Raw genomic sequence first — 24,343 nt, 5'->3', positions numbered from 1 at the left:
TAGGGACAGTCAAAGTATAAATATTGATGAACTATTTTATGTCTTAGTGCGCTCTTTCAAGCATTTTCTGCCATAAAGTGAAAGTAATGTAGTATAACAGTTTCCGTTCGGAGCTAAAGTGAACTGTAAGATAAATGCATAACTGCGATTCTCTCTCTTCGGGGTCGCTGAAAGCTAACCATGCCAAAATGATGGAAATCAGTAAGTTGTATGTTGTTTCTTTGAGAATAGTAAATGTAAATACAGGTGGAAGCCACGCAGTGTGGCAGGAATAATATTGCAGCCCCCTTGTCATTTGTTGCAAACTACAGACGGACGAGGACATCTTTTCCGGATTAATCCAATTTTTGGCGATCGCTACGGCGGCACCCAACCCTATTCCACCGACTGGTGAAAGTTTTAAAGTACTTGCAAAGAAATTACGATCCTGAGGGGTGTCGGCTGACACCTCCACGAATAAGATACAGGGAAGTCATTCAACTCACTTCCTTGTCACTAGGCTGTCATATCCCTTCCTGTCCTGATGAAGACCCGCCTTAGATGCTTACAATTCTGCACTACATCATAGGGTTGAAGCGTCGACGTTGCTATTTCAACCTGTCCACGCAACCCCACAACTAGAAATAAGGACTATATCCTGTTGTGGTCTATGTATCTGATGTCGGACTCTTTTATGTAAAACATTTTTGTCCATCTGTGTGAATATGTGTTATATATGTTATTTTTGTTCAGCACCATGCCACTAAACACGATCAGTCACTAATTGCTTCACAGTCTCCGTGCTTTATCATTTTCTTTGGACAGCCGTGTATATATTTTCCTGATGTATACAAAGAGTAAAAAGGAATTCATTTTCTGTACTACTTTCATTGTTGTGTGTGCTTAATTCCCTTCATTGGATGATAAGTGAAACCATTTATGACTTGTATTAAGTACATTCAGAAACTAAGATTTTGTGACTCCCGACAGAACCACTGTGTTTGTTTTGCATATACACCCAGGTTCTGAGGGTTACTGGGTTACCCCATTATCTTTAATGGCCCCCTGGAGCCAGGCACGACACAGGCTGGGCAGATTTGTTACATTGTAGCGCTCTCAGCAACTCCAGAGCTGAGAGCAGATGGATCTGTAACTATTTAAGAACTCCGAGCCCAGCAAGCAGCTGCTGGCAGCACGTCTCTCGGAGCAGCAGACCCGGCGCACTGGTGCATAGGCGCCGCCGGTGGCGCGCACTTGCAAGTGGCAAAATGCGTGACAATGCATTTCAGTGCGGTGATGCGGAACACCACACTGAAATGCGTGAGCGTCACACCTGATGAGTGATACTTGGCAGGACTGGCAGTGGGTCGCCAGGAAAGGAAAGGTGATGTACGAAGTCGGGTCTTACTATTTCCACCGGATGTGTCCCCATTGACAGTCAATTGGAGAATGAAACCGCAAAAGTTCAATTAACGTTGTTGACTGTGGTGCTCAAGCTAGTGTCCTGTATCCTAAAGAGTCAATAGGAGGAAATACCTCCCTGTACAGGGAGGCCGAGTCTACAGCTGCATCCAGCTCAAATAAAAGAGAATCTACCCAAAAGAGCTTCAAGCAGTGTTTAATTGTCTTTGCTTAGTGGATGAATTATATTTCATTACAACTTAACTAGACAATCTTGGGTGCTTATCCTAGGCAGTGGCAGCTGCAGCCATATAAAGTGGGGGGGCATAATAAAAATTAAATAAAAAAGACGTACCTGATTGTGCCGGCGGCCCTGGTGCTCCTTTGCCATGCAGCACACAGAACAGGCTCCCAGACTCCCAGACTCCCCACCAATTCCACGCTGCTCTCACGCTATACCAACCATTGACCTGAGCGGACTGGTCTGACACTCGCTCAGGCACAGCGAGTCTGTGCCATTTTCCACTGCCGGATTGGAGAAACCTAAGTGCGCATGAAGGTTTGGCCGTCCTAAGACGGCCGGCCAAACTGACATTCGGATTTACATTGCCCACCCCTCCTCCTCGTGCCATGGCCCGGCCTCGCCCCACCCTAGACTGGCATCGTCTCAGACAGTAAAATTAAATGATAATTAAAGTCTTCTATTATCATTTTATTTTTGCTAGCTCGCAGTGGGGCGATGCTCCTCAGCCATTACGGAGGAGCCGTCTCTAGTCCTAGGAGGTCCTTGGGACGAGGGGTCACGCAGTGTGTGATCTATGCAAATGGAATTGGCGTCCTCACCAGTGGTCTTTCATATCCACTTTTCTTGGCCGACATACCTTCTGTCTTTGCCTGAAAATTTTTCCCACTCACTTTCGCAAACAAGTGGTCAAGGTTATAACTTCATGACACCTCAGCTGGGGAAACAACTACTATCTCAGGCTTTTATCCCCGACAGGTACACTTCAATCATTCAAAACTCGGCTGCTTGGCTCTTGCTAAGCCTTTTGCACAGCGAGCTCATTACTAGACATCTGGCCTACTGAATTGGCTCTCTATGCGCTAATTGTCACTTTTATTTACGTGCCTCAGCCTGTGCCACCCATAAGCCTGCCCAGGCTTTAAGCTCTTCATCGACATTTCCTCCTAACTGAGTCTGTGATTTATGCAGCCAGGGAGGTCATGTCTTCTTATATCTTATCTCTAAGGCCTCCAATAAGGTAGCATTTCTTAAACAACTGAAGAGCTTGTTATTCACATCTGTGATTCCCTAAATCTTTTCTTATCTTGCAGTTTTGCCTCCTGAGTTGGGATGCCTCTTGGGGTTGCTATGCGCCACATAGGACCATCACCACCATAGTTATGTTCTATGGCATTATATCGTATTTACAGTACAGCCAACAAACTTTTACAATTTCTGTTAAGTGGTTTCCACATTCGATGTGAATCAGCTGGAAACAAAAAAATATCAGGAAAGGGTGCCCAGTCCAAGTTCATACACGTATTATTTATTATTATATATTTAATCTTTATTTCGGCCAATTTGGCCATAAAAGATATACACAAGAAACACATATGAACATGTAAAACCGTCAAAGAAAAATAATCAGGAAACACATCAGATAAAAGACCATACAATTAAAATTAGAACTTAAAATTAGGTGGGAGTCTGCGACTTTAGAATACGGGTACGAATATACCAGACATTAGTAAGAAATTTGGCTAGTGCAAACACAATTGGACCTGAAACGTCAGCTTTTAAAATTCTATACACCGGGAGGTACTCCCTAAAACCAAGGTTTCTAATAAGTGGTAGGAGCCAATATTTCCTGGCGGCCTTGTAAGTTGGACAAAACAAGACCACATGCAGATCGCTTTCCTCTGCTCCCACACATGTCGGACATAGCTTGGTAGATGGCAGTGTTGACCAGGAGCAGGTGTAAGATCGCAGAGGCAATGTGCCATATCTCCATTGGAGAAATAGCTTCCTGGCCAACACAGGAGACATAGCGTCCAGAACCCTCTCCAGCCGGTATGAGTCCTTGCTTTGCGCGAATACAAATGTTAATGACCCCTCATTCTTGCAGTCTAGGGCCATAGCTAATTTCTGCTCGTGGTAAGCACTGACCAAAGCTCTTCGTGGGATCCTTAGTGAGGCGTTAGCTGGATCCGACCACAGGTCAGGGAGCCCCAATCCCATACAGGACTTTTTTATATATTTTATCCACGGGATCTGTAGAGCTTTGGGGTGGGTTAGAAACTCCCTCAGTTCTGCCCTATAAGAAGAAAGTTCTTCGCTGCTCCATAGCCTTCGCCAGAAGACTATGGGTCTGAGACCTAGTTCGTCTGCTATTGGTCTCAGACCCAGGTCCATCCTCAGGGGGAGGAGCGGGGTACTGGACGGGAGTGCTACTATCTGTCTAATGAAGTTGTTCTCAGTTATAGACAAGCTGCAGGAAGCTGTGTGACCCCACAATTCCGCCCCGTACATCAGAGCTCCTCTAGCCTGTGCTTTGTATATCTGGATAAGCGGCCCCAGCGGTCGATATGTGGAGCTTTTCATCAATCGAGCAATGCCGCCAGTGGTCTGCACTAATTTGAGATTAACCCTAGTCTGGTGAGTTCCCCAAGACATGGTTTCATTCAACGTTACACCTAGATATTCAAAGGTGGAGACTCTCTCTAAACGTGATGCTCCCAGTAAGGGGTTCGGGCGTGATCTTGGGGTTGGGTTCAGGACCATAAACTTGGTTTTGTTAGCATTGATTTCTAACCCCCTATCTGTGCAGAAAGCCACAAAAGAATCAAGGATCCTCTGTATCCCCATGGGGGTTTTGGACAGCAGCAGGGTGTCATCTGCAAACATGATTGCAGGCACCCTGCTGCCATTCAATTTTGGGGCATCAGTGTATTCAGTTCCATTGAGATGGGCGATTACCCCGTTGACGAAGAGGCAGAACAGGGTCGGTGCCAGTACACAGCCCTGTCTAACCCCCCTGTCAACGGGGAATCTGTCCGTTAATTCCCCAAGTTTCCCGCACCTGACCCGGGCATAGTTATTATGGTGCAATCTCTTTAAAATTATCAGGATGTCTGGGGGGACCCCCATCTCAGCCAGAACACTCCAGAGTTTCCCTCTGGGCACGAGGTCAAACGCAGCCCTCAGGTCCACAAATATAGTGTATAAACTACCCCCTTCCAATATTGCTGCCCTCCAATAGATAACGTTGAGACGAAAAACCTGGTCCACTGTAGAAACTCCCTTTCTAAATCCCGCCTGGTACGGACTGAGGGCGCCCGTTTCCTCCACCCAGTCCTGAAGCCGATTCAGCAGTATCCTGCCAAACAGCTTCTGTGACACGTCAATTAAACTGATTGGTCTGTAGTTGGCTGGGAGCAAGGGCGAGCCCTTTTTAAATATAGGAACCACCACTGCCCCCAGCCAAGTACTCGGAATTTCCATGCCACACAAAACTCCATTAAACACAGCAGCCAGATAGGGGGCCCAAACACCGGGCTCCTGCTTGAACAGGTCCCCGGGCAGGCCATCCAGTCCTGGCGCCTTTCCACCTTTAAGTCCCATTAATGCTACCTTCACCTCCCCCACTGTTATCAGATCCCCGCCATACTCTGCCAGTCCAGTACCGAAGTCAATCTTAGTTTCTCCCAGCTCAGAACTGTAGAGAGACTGGAAGTGTGCCTGCCACACCCCTGCTGCAATATTTGGCTCTAGTGCCGAATGGAGGTTCCCCGACCCCCCGTTTACTACTCTCCAAAACATTCGGTGGTCTCTTGTTGCGAGGGAAGTGGTGAGCTCCTCCCACTGATTCTCCTCCCATTCGGTTTTAGCATGGATGACCAGTTTTTTATAAGCCCGTCTACTTTCTCGCAGCTTCTCTCTGCCTGTTCCCTCCTTGATGCTTCTGAGGAGTTCTCCCTTTGCCTTCCTGCAGGCTGCATTGTACCATAAGGTCTTATGTTGCTGGATCCTCCTCTGATTCTGGACCCTGGTAAAAAGCTCAGAGGCCGCTCCCTTTATAAGGTCCTCATGAGCCTGATATAATTTCTCATGGTGGACTATATTGCCCACATCGTTGGCTAGCTCTCCCACTTTTTCCAAAATAGGGATTAAACCTGCGTAGAGCTTCGAAAGTTTCACTTGGCTCGTAGCTAGTTTATCCCACCTGATTCTTCTCCTGTTATTATCTAATAGTAGTTCAGGTTTGAACTCCTCCATGGTTGTTATGGAGGCCTTTGGCCCTGGATGGCTAAGATCGAGTTCAAGGGCGTTATGGTCACTATCCAGTCTCTCCACAACCCTAAAGTCCAGGATAGAAGACCAGTTCACTATCTGTACAAGGGCATAGTCCAAGCGGGACTCTCTTCCCACTCCGTTGTACGTGGTTTTGCTTATATCAGGAAAGGGTGCCCAGTCCAAGTTCATACACGTATTATTTATTACTATCATGTGATTCCGATTGTTACTAACATTTTATATTATGAATGGAGCATGCCGTTTGCTAATCAATGCCTGATCCTGGGTGTAATATTTACGTCTATACTAACGTTTTGCAGTTACCTAGTAATTGCTGGGCGTCATTTAGTGGTGGCCAGGGGTCGCAGCTGCGAACTCTGGTCTTCCGCTTTGGACCCTTGGTTTGTTGCTTGCGACCTTTGGCTTCATCAAGGGGATTAGGGAAATCCACGGAGGCTGAAGGCTCCAAATGTCAGTGTCAGTGAGTCAGTTGGCTTCACAGCACATCCTCTGTAGCATCGGCGACACTTGCTAATTTTTAACCAGCGAGGTGGCAAAAAGCAAACTGTGATGGAAGACGAAGGTGAGCGAAGGTAGGGCCTGCTCTACAAACAATGGTGTTTGCGCCAATAAAAATCCTAGATTCCAGTGAGGCTGCATTTTACAGTATGCTCAACGCCTGTATTTTGTCCATGCACTGACTGACAACGTTATTTATAGAAGTCAGAACACGACCCCCCCCAAAAATAAAATATTTTAATTTTTGTCTTTTTGAGTAGCATTTATTTGCAAGTTTGCTTCGAGATGACTTAAATTGATTTGTTTACTTTAAACCAAATAGACTGCTGCTGCCAGAGTCTGAAAGATTATTAGTGCAGGGAACGTTTTTTTTTTTTTTAAGTGACCTTTCCTTAAATGCTGAAAAGTTATTTAGATTTTTTTTTTTTTATACATGTGCGAGCCTCTGGTAATAGGGATTAGGGTGGAGCGTCAAAATAAAAAGCGATAGAGCATTTCTATTAAGCATGTACAGTAAATAAGTATATATTTTCCAGTTTTGTAAGGGGCTCTGCAGATTATTATTATGTCTATGGGGATTTTTCATTTTTTTAACACGACTACAGCCTGAACCACTTAACGGAGTTGCACCAGATTTGGCAGAAAGCTAGATGTTGTTCCAGAAAGTGCCCCCCCCCCCCGGGCCAAAAAAGCATTTTTTACACAGTTGTGCTGGATCCGCGAATCCCACAGAATGCTTTTTAAAAAAACAAATGCGGGTTCCTGCGCTTCTTTTTTTTCTTATTGGCCCGAGTGGACCAGGTCCTGGGGGCGTTATGCAAAAAAAGGGAGGGAGGCACAGAGGCCCCCCACCCTCTGGGGGCTTATTATGCCCCGGGACCACCCCCCCCCCGGGCTTCTTTATACATTATTGCGGGGGAGGCCTATAGGGCCTCCCCTGCTGCCCCAGGGACCACCACTTCTCTGGGGCATTTTTTTTTAATGGGGGCCTCTTGGACCCCTGCAGCCCCAGGGATCGCCACCTCCCTGGGTCTTTATGCTAAAACAATGCGAACAGCCTTATGGAGCTCCCCTCTGCAGTCTCGAGGGCCGCCACATCTCCAGAGCTTTCTTTACATTGAGTGTGGGGGCGGGCGGCCCCCTGCAGCCCTGGGAACCACCACCTCCCCTGGGCAAATGAGGGGGGGGCACAAGGCCTGGGGACCACCAACCCCCGGGGCCATCTCCTGCTACCTCTACGGTGCCCAACTTCAGGAGGTAGCTGTTTTCTATGACTTGGCAGGAGCCATAGCAAACTCTGCTCTGTCTTTCTCGCAAGCGATAGCATTAAAAATGCCATTTGAGATTTCATCTGTGATGTCACTGACCATGTCATTAGTGATGTAATATGTGTGGCCATAAGCAGTGCATTACTGGGGCATAAGTTATAGTTTGCTCAGGTAACTTCAAGTGCAGAATTTCACAGATTTTGTACGAGTGAAATCTGAGCCTAACTATAACGTTCCTATAACCTTCGTTTTTTTTTCAGTGATTTAATATATATATATATATATATATATATATATATATATATATATATATATATATATATATATATATATATATATATATATACACACTTTTTTTTACATACATAGTTGGAAGGGACATGCACTAGCCTGTGATACAGAATCTTGTAGCATTACTTCAGACACTATTAGTCAAGCCACAGCGTTAAGTTGCATGCAGTGGGATATATGGCTGCTATTTTAATCCTTTTATGACTACAAAAGGAAATTGTGTTCTTATGCACTTGCAATTTATATATATACATGGAGAGTGAACATTTTACATCTACCTGTGTGTGCAATATTGATCCTTATGAAGTGAAAGAAATGTATTTGCACTTGCACTTTAGTGACAATTGATGAGAAATCACACAGTAATGGGTTCACAAATGGCAACTGCACTTTATATGGGATAATAACTGAGGCTCATTAGAGAGATATATATATAAGCATTATTTGATCCGTATATGATTCCCATGAAAAGTCGGGTCTTATGCATTTGCACTTTATATACACACAGGCGATCGCACTTTATACATGTTCCTGGTTATGCATTTGACTTTAGATGATAGGAATGTGAACTCAAGAACAGTCCTTGACAAGCACTTGCACTTTATGTGTAGAACCATGGCTCCTTTTGGGATATTGTTTTGAGATAGGCATTTGCACTTTATGAGGCTGTGTGCAATAATAGTGTGAAGTAATCAGGGTGGTTGCTGGTCATCACATAGAGATGCGAATAATTGACTGTATTAGCATCTTGAGTGCCTGTATTGGACTTACATATTTAAAACACGCAATATTGAAATTGAGACAGAAAATTGTGAGATCAATATACAAGTATGTGCAATCCGATAAGTGTGTATAAACCTTATAGAAATAGTGATATGCATGATTGACACATCAGATACTTACATGGATTGCATGAGTTCAGCAGAACGAATTAGTAGATGTTAATTTTAAACTAAAAATTTGTAAATACGTGCTTAATAAACTTGATACAGTCGAGAAAATCATGGTTGAAAATAGGACCTGGTTATGGGGATCCCGCCACTGTATGCAACAAATAACACAATGTGGCTGCTCTTGTTAGACATGTAGCAAAGATAGTGGTCTAGATGCTGTGGACAGGAAGTAAGTAAGGAGAATGTGATAATCTTTTTTCCTTTTTAAATGCAATCATTGTGGGTCATGAAGGGGTCATGTTTGTTGAAGGCGCAAGCCGAAACTCATTGGTGTTCCATGTTGGGTGTTGCTGCTGAATGAAAATTGCAAAATAAACATTGAATAAGCACCTGAATTTCGAGTAGCACCCCTGTTGGAGTCATGGGGGAAGTGCAGCCGAATCATTCAATCATGGTTGTTTTTGTGAGTGAGTGAGTGTGTGTGTGTGTGTGTGTGTGTGACACAAATCATTATTAACCCGCATAGCTTAAGTATATGTCACACAATTTAGTTATTTAAATTGGTAAATTATACCTGCTCTTCCCAGAATAAGGGGATGATGGACGGAGTGTTGAACAATGCAAGCACCCACCCCCATTCAACTGATCTGGGTTTAATCCATCATCATTCTTTAGCTCACTCCGCCACCCCAGTTCATACATGGCCATATGCAAATCAGTCTGACCCTGTGCCTCATGGGAACAGTCCAGCCCGAACTGCCAAGTCTTCCCTGGACCGGAAACAAGCATCCTGGGACCGATTCCTCACTAATCAGCCGTCCTCAGCCAGGCTAGCTTGAATCTAGTGGCAAAGTGAGCAAGGGACCCACGTCTGGGCATAACCTGCCAACTTAGGGTGAACAAAGCAAAAGCAAAGGGATGATGGACGGAGTGTTGAACAATGCAAGCACTCACCCCCAGTTAACTGATCTGGGTTTAATCCATCATCATTCTTTAGCTCACTTTGCCATCCCAGTTCAGACATGGCCATATGCAAATCAGTCTGACCCTGTGCCTCATGGGAACAGTCCAGCCCAAACTCCCAAGCCATGTCTTCCCTGGACCGGAGACAAGCATCCTGGGGCCAGTTTCTGGCTAATCAGCCGTCATCAGCCAGGCAAGCTTGAATCCAGTGGCAAAGTGAGCAACAGACATGAGTCCCGTGCTCTCCATGCCACTGGAATCAAGCTATCCTGGCTGAAGAGGGGTGAAACCCCGAAACCGGTCCTAGGATGCTTGTTTCCAGTCCAGGCAGGACCTGGTCTGGCAGTTCGGGCTGGACTGTTCCCATTGGGCACAGGGTCAAGACTGATTTGCATATGGCTGGGTCCAAACTGGAATGGCATGGTGAGTAAAAAAACGATGGATTTAGGCCCAGATCTCTGTACTGGGGTGAATGTATGACATTGTTCTGCATTCTGTCCAACAATAGTTCTTTTTGCACTTCCCAGAATAAGCACCCTTATTCCCTGTGCCTGCAGGCAGTGTTTACGAATGGCAAAGGATTGGAAATTAGATGTAAAATGAGTATTTGCTTTTTTGGTGGCAAATTTGCACCCAGAGTTGGGTCTGTGGAGTCCCTGTGCAGACCTGGTTACAAACAACAATTTGGCGACGAGGATGGGGTGGATGAACGTGCCCTGTTCACACCATACTGTTTTGTTATGTCCTGTGTACCTGTTGCTTTTAGAATAAAACAAGATTTTCACATCTTGATTCTGTAGAACGTGTGAACACAACCATAATTAAAGAGGACTCTGTATATAAAACGCCTCTATTCCTTTTTTACATGGCTTTCCTGCCTTTGTTTAGATTGACTATCAGTCATGGTTCATTAAGGCAGCCTTAGAACACGTTTTAAAGTGCTTGTACCTTACTATACTATTTAAAGTACATACGGGTCAGAGGAAAAAAATACCGGCTTTGGGTGATTTTTAAAATAACGGACCTGCCAGTAAAAAAACGTTGCGGTGGTAACCCTAGCCAGACCTGCTATTGTGGCCCCTGGGCAATTTTCGGTCTGTTCGTCCGCCTAGACAAAATACAGGTTTTTTTTTAGTTCCTCCAATGTTACCTGCTCTTTCAGCTTTAAAATATTTAATTTATCAAATACTTCTGTAAAAAAATATAGTCAAATGAGACTAACAAAATGGTGATCCAAAAAGGGACGATCCAGTAATGGAATGTGAATGCCCGGGCCTAATTGAAATACCATTCGGGCCCTGCAACAGCCAACAGGGGGCTCCATTGCAGCAATGACATTTTTGTTTTTAAAAAGATCCGAGCCATATACCTGTTTCTGTACCACTCTAGGAAAGACTAACAAAATTCCCTTAACTATTTTCTGTCAACATGAGATGGGTGAATTATTCAGCCGTGGTAAGGACAGCATGTCACTGTGACTCCATGTACTTGCCTTCTTTGAACAAGCATTGGCATAGCCAATAGGTCTCGCTTTTGGGACCTTTTAAGTATTTAGTTATGCAACTGTTGCATGGCTAAACACTTATAAGGTCCCAAAGGCGAGACCTATTGGCTATGCCAATGCTTGTTTTCTTTCTAATCGCGGCACTGGTGCTTTACTTTTAACATTAATAGTAAAGCGCGGGTGCCGCGATTATAGCAAAGGTAAAGAAATAGATGTTTGTTTCTATTTCTTTACTTTTGCTATAATCGCGGCACCAGCGCTTTGCTTTTAATGTTAAAAGTAAAGCACCGGTGCCGCGATTAGCAAGCTAAAAAGGCTACCGCCGGCCACAGCTTACAGTGCATGTGCGCGAGTGGTGTGCACGCAGCAGTAATCACGCCATATGGCGCCTCTGCTGAAGCGCGCGCCCGCGCACATGCACTGTAAGCTGTAGCTGGCGGTAGCATTTTTTAAAGCCCTTACTTAAGTCTCTCCGAGCAGCGCATGTGCGCTCACTCAGCGAGACCTAAAAAGGAACAAGCATTGGCATAGCCAATAGTTCTCGCCTTTGGGACCTTATACGTGTTTAGCCATGCAACAGTTGCATAACTAAATACTTATAAGGTCCCAAAAGCGAGACCTGTTGGCTATGCCAAGCGGCCGCGAAAGTGATCGCGATCAAACATCAAAGCGGACGTACGGCCGCAAAAGTGAAAGTAATCGTGGCAAAAGCGGCGCCCGCGCACATGCACTGTAGCTCTAGGCTGGCCTGGTAGCACTTTTTGGAGCCCTCTCAATAAGTCTCGCCAGACCAGCGCATGCGCTGGGTCAGGCGAGACCTAAAAAGGTGTGTGTATGGATAATATGACAGGCTGGAAGTGTAAGTGCGACAAGTTGCACCAATTATTGCCAACTTGTGCCATGCAATACAGTTAAGTATTAATAGGGGAAGAAAGCAAGGTGTCTTGAAGGATGATATGATCTCACATGCATGCTGGAACAAGTAGTAATGTGATAAAAAATTAAGTAATGTGATGAAAATGTATGCCCCAGTAGCTGGCTGCAGAGATGCGAATGATGTATTGAATGAAAAAATACACTAGTAATCATAGATTAATTATAATAGCTACTGTATGAATATAAAATGAATACTATTTATACTAGTGCTGGTTTAACACAACGAATACAGTTACTAAATTAATAATTACAAAATTACAATTACTAAAATAAATATTTTATTCCTACTGGAATTATAGTATTAAAACATTTGATAATATTAATGATACTAATAATGCTACAACAATTCCCATTCATAATAAAAGTGATATGAATCACGTGTTAATAATGGTATAACAACAATAATAGCAGTGTGATAATGTAATAATCCTAAATAGACATCGCATGAATTTTGACAGCACATAGTCTGCGCCCCCCTCGCTCGAAGCAGCCAAGCACAGGGCACCTTTGTAGATCCTCGCCGTTGCTACCCTCTCCTGCCCCAAGTGCCCCTTGAAAGGTGCATTAATGGAGGGATAAGGACCCAGTGCATCAGTGAAGATCCCTATCTGGAGACCTGTTCCAGTATGATGCAGTAGCAGGGAAGATACCCAGAATTCCAGTGTGAACGCCAGGCAGCAGGGCAGGACTCGGTGGCACCTGTACAAGCACCCCTGCCAGCAGGACAGGAGCCCAAATCATGTGTGCAGACATGGCAGCAGATGAGAAACCTGCCCCCGTGTGGAACGTTGGCAGCGTGGCAGGGAAGAGAAGGCAGGCTCCCGGCTCCAAGGCATGGAGGGCAGCACCGGTGGGCAGCCCTGGTGGCCCGGACGGGAGTCCGAATCCTGTGTGGACTGCTGAGCCCTCCAGCGGAGCAGAAACCCCCTCTAATAGAGGCGCCGTGTTTCACAGCATCCCCTGCGCAGCTGAGCGAGGAGTAGGCGGAGGAGAAGGGAGGGAGAGGACAGGCTGCCAGGCTGAGCCCATTGAGAGAGAGGGAGTGTGTGTGTGTGTGTGAGAGAGCTGAGTCATATATCAGACCGCGTGAGGGAGGAGGGGGCAGCGGGTGGGACCAGGGACCTGCAAACGTGGCTTAAGGAGTGGGGCAGAGCTGCTCCAGGAGAAGGGGCGGCAGCGAGAGGAGCCTCGTGCAGGTGGAGGGGGCGCCCCCAGAGGACCCCTGGACTCTCGGGTGGGGAGGGAAAGAGCAGGAGTGGGCCATCTCGTCCCTAGCTCGCCTGGGCGGAGAGGACGCGCCTGTCATGTGTGCTTTAGGCAGCATGTGTGTACCATTCAGCAGCATGTGTGCGGCAGACAGCCGTGGCATGTGTCGCCTAGGAGCGCAGGCAGTCCTAGCATGTATGTCTGAGGGGAGCCGGGAGCAGCGTGCCGCGCACGCCCGTGTTCTGTGGTAGAGCGGTCAGTAGGGGCAACTGTTGCATGTGTGTCCAGAAGAGCCAGTCAGAGAGCGGTTTAACATAGACGAGCATCCGTGTAGCATCCGCGTGCGGGCAGTCTGTGTGTCCCCTCCCGTAGAGCTTACTTTCCATCCAGGAGTCCTATTTCAAACTGACAGAGAAGAGCAAGATCCAGAGTCTGGTCATAGTAATACTATATTTTTATATAGCGTTTTGTACTATAATCTTGCGGCCTCGTGGCGCTGTGAATAATGTGTGTTATTTATATATAAATGCCAGACATATATATTTATATTTCCTGATATATGCATAGTAAGTGCACAGGCTCCCCGAAGCTATCAGAGAGAGATGTGGGTGTATTTACTTCAGGCTTCAAGGGGTTGTGTTTGGAGTTTTGCCACTGGGACACTGTACCCTGCTCGGAGTTGTGCAGTGCTTGTAGGACACTGGCCATCCTTCAAGGCGCTTTCAGGGAGTGCGAGGGAGCCGGGTTTTGAGTTTGCGAGTCAAGGGCTGGCCAGTGCGGCGAGTGGCTCTCAGAAGAGGGAGTAGAGGTGCAGGTCTTGGCTGGGTGTCTCCCGGGCTCCGTGCGCCCAGGTTGCGGCGCCCCTGGTTGCTGTTGGTTGTAGAGCAGCAGGCCGAAGATGAAGCCCATGCAGCGGCTGATGCAGCTGCCGGTGGCAGCGGCCAAGCTGGTGAAGAGCCAGAGGAACGAGCTGAAGAGCCCGGTGCTGACGCCCGACGGCGGCCAGCAGAACTTCTACAACGCCGTGCAGGTGGACGAGCTGCGGCTCCTCAAGTCGCCCGAGCTGGAGCCCACCGTGGTGACGGAGAGCAGCCCCAACGGGAGCCAGGGCCAGCAGAGCCAGCCGCTACGGTAGGAGTCTGTCTGTCTGTCACCTGCAGTCTTGCCATGTGTCTAACACCATGGAGCCATTTCTCGCTACTTCCGTGTGATTAGGCACAGCATGGAGCACAGGTTTATCCACTGGGTGTTTGTCTTGCAAACAGTGTCTAACCCGTTGGGCGTGATGTCCACGCCTTGGAGCACAATGTCACTTATTGGAATGTTGGCCTTGAGCTCTGAGCACAGGCTCGCCCATTGGCAGTGAGAGTTTTGGAGTACAGTCTGATGTATTGGCTATGCTTCTCGTGTCTTGTCTTTTGCTGGGTGTGCACTTCACATATTGGGTGTTTTAAATCACGACTGACAAGTCTCAGTGCTTATGAGTCACCTTTTGAAAACACCTTCAGATCTCACTCCTGAGATCCGTTGACCCGTGAGGTCTGGAGGCAGGTCAGCAGAGAGACCCTCCTGACAGAGGGCAGCACTGACCAGGGGGAGATAATTTTTTTTTTTTTAAACAATCGGCTGATACCCTTTTGCCTGATGTTTGACTGGCTTTACCCCTCTCCCTGGTTTTACAGTGCTCCAGAATTGTTTTAAATTCTACGGTTTTATTATACGCCATTATGAATAAAATCACATTTGACTCATTACTTTATGCATGCGTTTCTTAGTATTAACTGAGAAAGGTTCTAAGGTTTTCCTTGACTAGCGTTGGGCCTCATGGGAATATGAGTTATGACTCGTGTTAGCTGTTTCAAGAATGGACCATGAACAAAGCGACCTATCTGTGTATCTGAAGAGGGATGACACAAGTATTAAAGACAGCAGAAGGAGAAGAAGTCGGCCCGCAACGCAGTGTAGGGGCAGTTGTTATTATATGTAGCGTAAGAGAGCTGCTGGAGCAGGAGGCGAGGGTTGGCGCCTAGCAAGAAGGGAGCCTTGGGAAAGATAATGCAATGGAACTAGACTGAGAACTTTGTGCACAGAGTTAGCGGGTATGCTTTATACTTTGTTTATTGCACTTCCCCACCACTGTGACTCAGCCATTCTGTGGGGGGTGGTGACCCTCAACACTGGGGGACTGAGAGACAAACCCCGTGGGGGGGCAAAAAAAGAATGAAAACATTTTTTTAAATGTACTTACCCGTGTTATGCTCGCCGTCTTTTCTTCTGGAGTCAGTGTGACGGCACCTCATGGAGCCTTAGGCAACCCCCGTCTGCAAATCCCGAAGCTACTCTCATGCTGCAGCTGAGCAGCATGAGAGCAGCACCAGGATTGGCTGGGGCGGGCTGCCTCGACTCTCCAGCAGGCACAGGAGGCCTGTGCCTGCTCTCCACCCAACTGTCTGGGACAGCTTGGTGGAAAGGTTTACAATATGTACGTCAAGCTAGCCGTCACAAGACAGCCGGCCAAAGTGACTTGCACAGTGTAAGCTGGTGGAGTGAGCACCACTCCCCTGCTGCCTCAGCAGCAATGCCCCGCCCCCGAACACTACTCGGGCTGGGAGTAGTGAAAAATAAAACGGTAATTCATTTTATTACTGTTTTATTTTTCACTTTTGCTACACTGTCAGCAAGGGGGTGACGTTCCTCCTTCCTAATAGGGGGGCCACCGCTGAAACCATAATGTTACCATATCAGTTGGGGTGACGTGAAAAAGCTCCTAGTTCAGCTGAATTTTCCATGCTCCACTCCTCAGTTCGGAGTTCCACTTTAAATCACAGGTACGTGGACAGAATTAGCAAAGCTCAGCGCACCAGCTGTCAACAAAGACCCAATAGTGTTTGTGTCGTCATTGTGCGAGATGTTCCATGCACGCGCAAGCTTACTGACTGCATCCAATCATCTTTATCGGAGAGCCCGTAGAATTATAAAATATAAAAACTGCAAGAAATCCACAAACATAAATTGCACCTTCAAGTATCATTTACAGTTTACAGCACACAGATATGGAAAAGCCCAACACGCACACTACTGTCAAAATCCAAGTAAGTTAAGAAAGGTTGAACGACCATTGGATAGCCTGGGTATTATAGTAATGTCAATATATATATAACCCTTCTGGCCCACACCAATTCTAATTGCAGCCAATTGATGCTTAATCCTCTCAAACACATAAGACATGTCTGCTACATGTCTTGTTCATCACTAAGTACTGTAATAACCCATGAACCAGCCATCACCAACTGAACAGGCATGGAATAACTGTAGAGCGATGCCAAATACTGCTGCCAATGGAAAGGCTCTAGTCTAGTCCGTCAGTGCAGGCCCCAACTAACTACATACTGTGGCCCCTTTTTTACGTCTCATTATGACCTTCAGATACGTGAGGACCGTAACAAAGTCGACAGTGTCCTGCAGAGCTACCCAAAGCTGAAAGCTTTCTGAAAACTGCGCGTCTATCTCTCACACGCCTGCATTCCCCACACTAGCAACAGCTGCATCCCATAACACGATAACGCACCTCTGTGGTCATCACCCAAGGCATGCAAGCACTTCCCACATAGAATCAAAAACAAAGACAGCATGTTTCCAACTATAGTGCGGCAGAAGCAGAGTCCTACACAGTGAAAGGGGAGCTGGGCTGGTGACCAGCTCCACGTCTTTCATGTTGTACCGAGAGCAGTTTCCCCTCTGGACCCCAATGCCTTTCTAGTAGGCCCTTCTGTTCCACAGGAGTTTTAACCACTCTGTGTCACACCCCAGGAAGTTGCATGATGACGTAATAAGTATGAGACTGCATGTTTCCGTTTTTGGGGAGCATAGTTCTTTTATAATTATTTGCAAACAATTTCTTAATTTTGCTTTCCTTTGCTGTGGACATCAGTTTTGTTCAAGTTTCCTTTGTTTTGTAGTGAGAGGTTTACACTTGTATCTGATACCCACCAGTAAAATAACAGCATAACCATGAGCACAGAAAAGTAGTGCACCCACCGTTTTTCCTATCCTCTGGCAACTGCACTTATATGCCCTCGACAGCCCTGAACTGCCAGGCAATCCTTGAGTGTTCGAAAATTCCCTTGACTCTTCCTAAAAAAGGGCATCTCGGTTCTTGATGTAGTCTTATTTTTTAAAGGAACTAGTGGTAGTCCTTGTATGAGAGGTCTCTCTGGGTTCAGTTTTTTCAGCCACAGTGACGTTTTAAAGTCCTTTCAATCAATCAATCAATGAATCAAACAGGATTTGTAAAATAATGGGCACGCAGTCATGCAGGGTGCACTGAGGGATGAATCCTTTTATTTAAATGCAACTGGAATCTCTGGTGGCGGTTGGATGTCATTGAAGCCCTTTCTCAAAATTGGGCAAGCAAATTCTTTTGACGAAGGCCATCAGGTGGATATTCCTGGAGGGGGGGCATTTCTGCCTGCTTGATGATGAGAGCGGTCGGCCCCATGTGAAAAGCAACACAGAGCCCTGTGGGTGGTAGCAAATGGTTCTAAATGTATCATTGATGCTTTCCACCCCTGAACAAACACTGTCCTCTAAACTAACCAATTCTCGGGGTCACTTTGCGCTGATATGGTTATGCGAGTTAAGCCTGTGCTGCAAATCTTCTCACTCATTCACAATAAAACTTTCTTGTGGCTTAATTTTCTATGCGTTGAGAATGTGTGCCTATTTTTAGCTTAATGCCTCGCTTCCTTTCGGCATATTAGCGCAGCATATTTAGTTGCACATGTTGGGGACACCCCATTCACCGGACACCTCTAATAATATTGTATTTATTTAGATACCTACCTTAAAAAAATGCAGACGTGAACTTAGTTGTTGATTTCAGGCCTTCTGTCGCTGGGCTTTGTGGCCAGTGATATGAGTGTGTTAGGTGTGTCTTGCAATCAGAGATGCTGTCACTGCTGAGCACTGAGTGGATTTTAAGTTTAATGGGTGACGAATGAGGTGGTGTACCATCTCAGAGTTAAGTGACCACTGTGGCAGGACATCTTTTTTGGTCACCGAGTTGTCTAGCGTATTCCCTTTGGTCACTGGGTGCAACTAACTCACTGAAGCGGGAGTCTGTTTCAGAATGGATCTCTGAGATGTTACAATATGATATGGTTGAGTTGGGCAAGTTGGCAATAAGTAATGTCTCCAAAGGCGGATTCTTTTCTTTTCACCAGGGTTGTAGTCTGGGAGTCAGATGTCATTTTCCCTATGCATAGTTGGTCTTCTGATTTCTCAGTTGATGTAATGTGGCCTCTATAACCTGGGTCCATAACTTGATCACAGCCACTCTAATGATGTCAGGCCGGTAAACAGATTTCCCTTGTTATAAAGTAGTGAAAAGATTTCTATGATGCAAAGCAGGCTTTTACAATAACCAGTAGATTGGTAGAGGAAGTGGGCCTTTAATGGCTGGCAGAGCCTGCTATGGAGGGCTCTAAGGCTATTAGAACATTCTGTCCCTTGAGGGCAGAATTATCTAATTTGTAAAACAAAGTCCTCACAGAGCTCGAGGGGGTTGAACTCCCCTTGGGCTCCATGAGGCCTTTCTTCACAGCTGTGAACAAACATTCGAATCATGATGCTCCGGGCATCTACCGGCCAGTTGCAGCCCAGATCACTCTGTTGTCTTCAGTGGAGCGCTTGTTATAATAACCAGTAGAGTTTTTTAAATAAAAAAAAACATGTAGTTGTAAAAGGATGCATATTAGGAGTGTTTGACCTCCAGAAGCACCAGTACGCAACTCTGCATAGAACGAGCACACAACTTTGCATGCAGTTTCAGGCTCAGGTAGGACCCACTATTTCTTTTAATTTTCTATTCCACAGCTTTGAAAAAACTCCAGTGCATTATGTCCCAAGTGAAACACGTGCTGACATATGTAGCACTTATGTAGCAAACAGCCTTTTCTTTTCCAGTCAGTGAGTTGTACATGGTAAATGAAACCGTCAATTGAATCTTCCATTTGCTTTAGAATTTATTCCTAAAACTTTTTCCAGAGAACTACAGGCTCTTTCACTCTGGAAAATGTTTTAATCAACTGGGTAGGACCTGTATCTACAGACCTCCTTCTTCCAGCGGTATCTGGAGCTTGTTGAGGGTGCCAGATGCCTGGACCCAGAGGTCTCCCGCTGCAGGGCTTCTGCCCCGCTCAGTGGGGTTAGATCAGACTTCAATGCCCAACCTCTTCATTCAAACTTTGAGTTTTCAGATGAAGAAGCTTCTCTTTTGTTTCAATGGTGCTCATAAATGTACGTGGAATTCTTTGAGTGCGAGTGTACATTTCAATTAAAACGTACCCGTGCTAGGACTCAGGTTGTGAGCACTGAGTTACAGTTTACATATCATACGCGTGCAAAGGTTTCCATGGGCACATACGACTAATCCCAATAACTACTGGAATAACCACTTACCTTCGGTTTCAGAGGATGCTGTCCAGCGTAAAGCGCTTCAACGCCTTGTCTAGGATAGTAAGTGCTATATAAATGTAATCTCATTAAAATGCAATACATATTCCATAGCGTGTAGTGAATGTTTGGCCAACATAAAAAAAATGTCACTGAATGCTGCAACTTTCACGGCAGAAACCCCTACCTCTGGTCACTGAGGTGAAGTGAGTGAGGCCCATTTCTTTACCAACAGAGCATTTCTTCTATTTCAACTCTGGCAGTTTGGGAGCCACACACCCATTTTATTTTCTTTGCACCCGCACAAAATGACAAGCGAGTCCCCCCGGGGTCAAGCGGCCACTATCCACGGTTCTAAATTAGATTGTAGTGGTAAATACTAGCAAAGAGCGTGCTGGAATCCAATAATCTCGGTTGCCTTGGAAACCTCAATTGCCCAGCGGGCTCTTTCACCCTGGTGTAATGTATCCCTCCGTCAGGAGATAAATATTTCACGTTGCGGTGTCGGATTATTTTCCTCTCATCACTGATGCGCACCCTCCCGGGCTGTGCAAGATGGAGGCCTGGAGGCTTTGACTGACAGACTTGTGTTCAGCAGTTTGCTTCGGATTAGATTTCCTCTAGTGCTTGGCTTGTTTCACTCGGGGACGTAGCTTCAGGGGGGTTGTCGAGTGGAACACCCCCCTTTATAGTTTCTTAGTCGTGTCTCGGCCTGACAATGACAGTCGAAATTAATGGATGCCAAGTAAATCATGCAACAAACGAAATGCAAAATATGATAAAGTTCCTTTAAATTTTAAAAACGTATTTCTTGACCATGCAAAAGCTGTTCACCTTGGTACTTCAGGTCACATCACCGCACTGAGAGGCATTTATTAAAGTGATAGTGTTAAAACATGAACTTAGCAATATGCATACCACCACCCTCCGCCCCCGCCCATACGACAATGCCACTTGTGGAATCCGAGGCAATTCGGGTGTCCTGTTTGACCATTATGCGTCCTAGATTCACATTAGAACTGGAACAACATTACAGTTGTTCAAATCAGACACAAGGTTTGTGTACAGCACACTCCCTGAGCTCATACATTTGAAAGTACTCTCACATGTGACAATGAAGAAAAGGCAGGCTCGATGAAATGAACACATTGTGTGTTCCTTGGCAAATATTTTAGGATATTTTAGGATGGGAAGCTCGTATGAAGCCCAGTCTTTTTTCTGTCTGCCCATTACAATTCAGCTACTAGAAGGGTGTCTCTTTCTTTCGTTTTTTTTCATCAAAGGCTACTGCTTTGTTGTTAATTCTTGGCACATAAGGTTAAAACGTGGAGGCAGGCAGATGCCACCTGAAAGCTCATCTTCTTTTGGGTTCGAGAGTCCAATAGGTACTAGAGATGAACCAGATCCAGGCATTTGGTTTGAGCGTTCAGTGGCTCATCTGGGAATGGTAGAGAGATCCAAGAAGATGTGGATAATGCACAGGCTGGGCAGAGGGCACAGGTCTGATTGGGCTCCTGCCCGTCTCCCGCTCCACATGAGTGTGCCAATGACTGTTGTTTTAAATGAGTAGGGTCCTGCAGGTCTCACATGCACCAATAATTCAAAACTGTCTTTGAACCTATTGGGTGCTAATTCATATGCTTTACAGACAAATCAGGGTTTGAAATCCCACGAAAGACTGTAGTCAAGACTTGAAGTAATCCATAATAATGATTCAGTTCTTGTTTTTATTACAAGTTAACTTTATCTTGCATTCTCTAAAAGTATTAGTTTTTCCCATATGTTGTGTTTCTGTAGTTTTTTCATGTAACATATGTCCTTTTTACATGAACCGAGTCACCTCTAGGTGTCTGGGCGCTTTCTGGTGGTGGGTGAGTGCTCATGATGGAACAAGAGTGAGAGCTGTAGTGATAGTGAGTCTGAAGGTAGTGTGAATTTCTCATAGTGCCTGTTAGTGAGTCATAAACGTGTTCAGATTTCATGCACATGCAATCCTTGGTCTCTTCAGAGTGCAGAGAATGATGGGCACATGTGGCAATTGTAAATATGATTTTGTGCCAAAGTGTATGACAGAAGTATGCAAATCAAATTATTGACAGCGACAAAGTAAAAATAACATGGAGGGTTTACATTTGAGATGATAGTTTGTATGACGGGAGATGTTGAAATGAGGAGATGAACAAGAGGTGGTTAAGAGGAAAATTAATATGTGTGTTTTGTAGATGATTTCAGAAAGATATGAAAAGAGAAAGTGAGTAAGTGTGTGACATACTGAGAGATGGCAGAAGGAAGTGGCATGAAACAGAAGTGATTAAGACACTGAAGACCACCTCCTCCTCCATAGATCTTAGCAATGTTTAATTCTGTCTCAAATGTTCAGAACTGAAACATTTCCAATTTGCATTATTATAGCCTTATAGCCCGCCGTAGCGGGCTATACCGGCTGTTAAAGGCCCGCTGCAGCGTTAAAGGCCCGAGCCGAAGGCGAGGGACTTAACAACAGCAGCGGGACTTTAAAAGCCGGTATAGCCCTGCTACGAAGGGCTATAAGGCTATTAGAACATTCTGCCACTAGAGGGCAGAATGTTCTAACAAAACGAAGCCTTCAGGGAGCGCGAGGGGATTCAAATCCCCTCCGGCTCCCTGAAGTCTTTGTTCACAGCCAGAGCTGTGAACAAAGACACATTGGAATGTTGGCGCTCCGGGCTTATACCAGCCATTATAAGCCCGGAGCACTCCATTGTTTTCAATGGAGCTGCCAACATTCCAATGTTCTAATTGCACTTAAAGCACTGGCCACCTGTGATGATGGCCAGTTATCTGATCAACACACAGAGTTGTACCTTCATGCCCCTCTCATCCCTTATTTGTGTGCGTGGACACTTGGCACACAGTGCTTCAGCAATTGAAGTTGACTCCTAAATTATATTTAACCCACTGCAGCATCATTTTTCCTGTATCTGTATCCGCAGGTGTGTATGAGAAGTATCAGACAGAGGATTTGCATATCAGTGATTTTATGTGGTGCTGTGATGTCCTAACAAAATCCAGCTTTATTCACTTTCACCAGATTCAAATTGGATCTTCAAAGCCAACAGCACCTCACCATACTCACCCCTTAGGCTCTGCCTGGACTGCCACCCATTTGTCTGTGAAAGTGGGCCATGGCACCAGTGTTTGTGGTGGTCCTAGATATACTCCGAGAATAGCAGAGCAAGCAGCTAAACTTCACTGACAGGTCATGAGCAATCCAAAGATTAGTGTCTGTAGCGCTTCTTGTGTCCATTTTTTATTTACTGAATTTTATATAGCGCAAACTTGACCCGAAGGTATCAGAGCGCTTTACACGAGCACCAGTTGCGTTACATGAGGACACATTCATTTTTGTTAGCCACAGGGAGATTGTGATTTGCCCAGAATCACAGGATGTTGCATGTCCTTGCAGAGACTCGAACCCGGCTCCCCAGATTTGAGGTCGACCGCCCAAGCCGCGTTAGGCCACATCCTCTCCCCTCATTCTGAGGCACTGTAAATAATAAAAGTTTCTTATAAATCGGGGTACATGGGAAACTCAATTGTTTTATATTGGTAATGAAGGTGCACTCAATTTTACTGAGTTTCTTTAAGTTTAAATTGGCTAAACCACGGGTGCTGCACTGCTTAGCTGTGTTGACGGCACACGCTAGTTAATCTGAATAGCATACAGGTGAAGAACCTGGGTGTAGTGTGCACTGTTCCGGATGAACATTAAGTTCTAAACCTTAATCTTTAATAATTTTCTTAGGACAAAACGAATAAACCAAAGTTTTACACATGTTTGTTATTGCACAGATTCACATGAACATAACACATGAATTCAAATAATCTTTTTTACAATAACCATGTCGCCTTGATGGTTACTTGAAACACAACGTAATTGTAAATGAGAACACATTATCTTATGTATTCCAAATTATTGTGATGCAATACAAAATTTGTTCTTGTATGACATTTCACATAATGACCTTTCTCATATTGCTCATTGCGTAGCTAACAGTAAGCCCAATGCATTTCGGGACACACAGGTCCCTTCTTCAGGGGAGAATTTCCGTGAACAAAAAATGTATACAACATATTTATTACTCCAGATGTAGTATTTTGTGTGAACAATAATAGCAAGAAGTTAAAAAGTAGAGTCCCTTGTCCAAAAATGACATGCGTTTTAACCAGAAGGTGATACTGTGGGGCGCGTTGGAAGAACAGTGCAAGTTAAAATTCCATGCCATTGGTACTTACCGTGATCATATTATATGACAAAATGAAAAGGAATTAGTGGATTGTGGTGTTATGTAAAAGAAAACGAAAAAAATAAAAAATAATAATTAGGTCTAAAAATAGCGGATGCTAAATGTTCGTACCTGTAAAGCAGTGGTATACCTCGAAGTATAAGCCTGCAGTGAGCGGTTCAGAAAACTATAAAAACCTGCGGGAAAATTGAAATGCGCATTGGCGCCGTTGCAACGAATTAACCGATTGCGTGTTCACACAGTATCTGATATTGCCCTGTCATGTTGGGCGGGGCTTTGTACATAGTGAAGAGTCCCATTGTATTAATCTTACTCATTGAACCAGTTGAATACGAGTAAGTGAATGG

At 45.3% G+C, this 24,343-nt stretch overlaps 1 protein-coding gene across 7 annotated transcripts in view; it reads left to right on the top strand.

Annotated features, from left to right (window-relative positions):
* AP3B2 (adaptor related protein complex 3 subunit beta 2) overlaps window positions 1–24,343 on the top strand; it is a 405,963-nt gene that overhangs the window by 73,444 nt on the left and 308,176 nt on the right. For 4 of the 7 annotated variants that reach the window (XM_085644009.1, XM_085644008.1, XM_085644007.1 and 1 more), the window contains exon 1: window positions 13,082–14,388. The exons of the other annotated variants lie outside the window; for them this stretch is intronic. In XM_085644009.1, the coding sequence (XP_085500135.1) occupies window positions 14,156–14,388 (233 nt within the window). In that variant the 5' untranslated portion in view covers window positions 13,082–14,155. Of the gene's footprint in view, window positions 1–13,081; window positions 14,389–24,343 lie in introns of those variants that run through there. 7 annotated transcript variants of the gene reach the window in all.

This window comes from Triturus cristatus, chromosome 3_1 (genome assembly GCF_964204655.1).
Source record: "Triturus cristatus chromosome 3_1, aTriCri1.1, whole genome shotgun sequence".
Taxonomy (NCBI): Eukaryota; Metazoa; Chordata; class Amphibia; order Caudata; family Salamandridae; genus Triturus; species Triturus cristatus.
The sequence above is the reverse complement of the archived record's forward strand: the minus strand, read 5'-3'. Positions and strand labels throughout refer to the sequence as shown.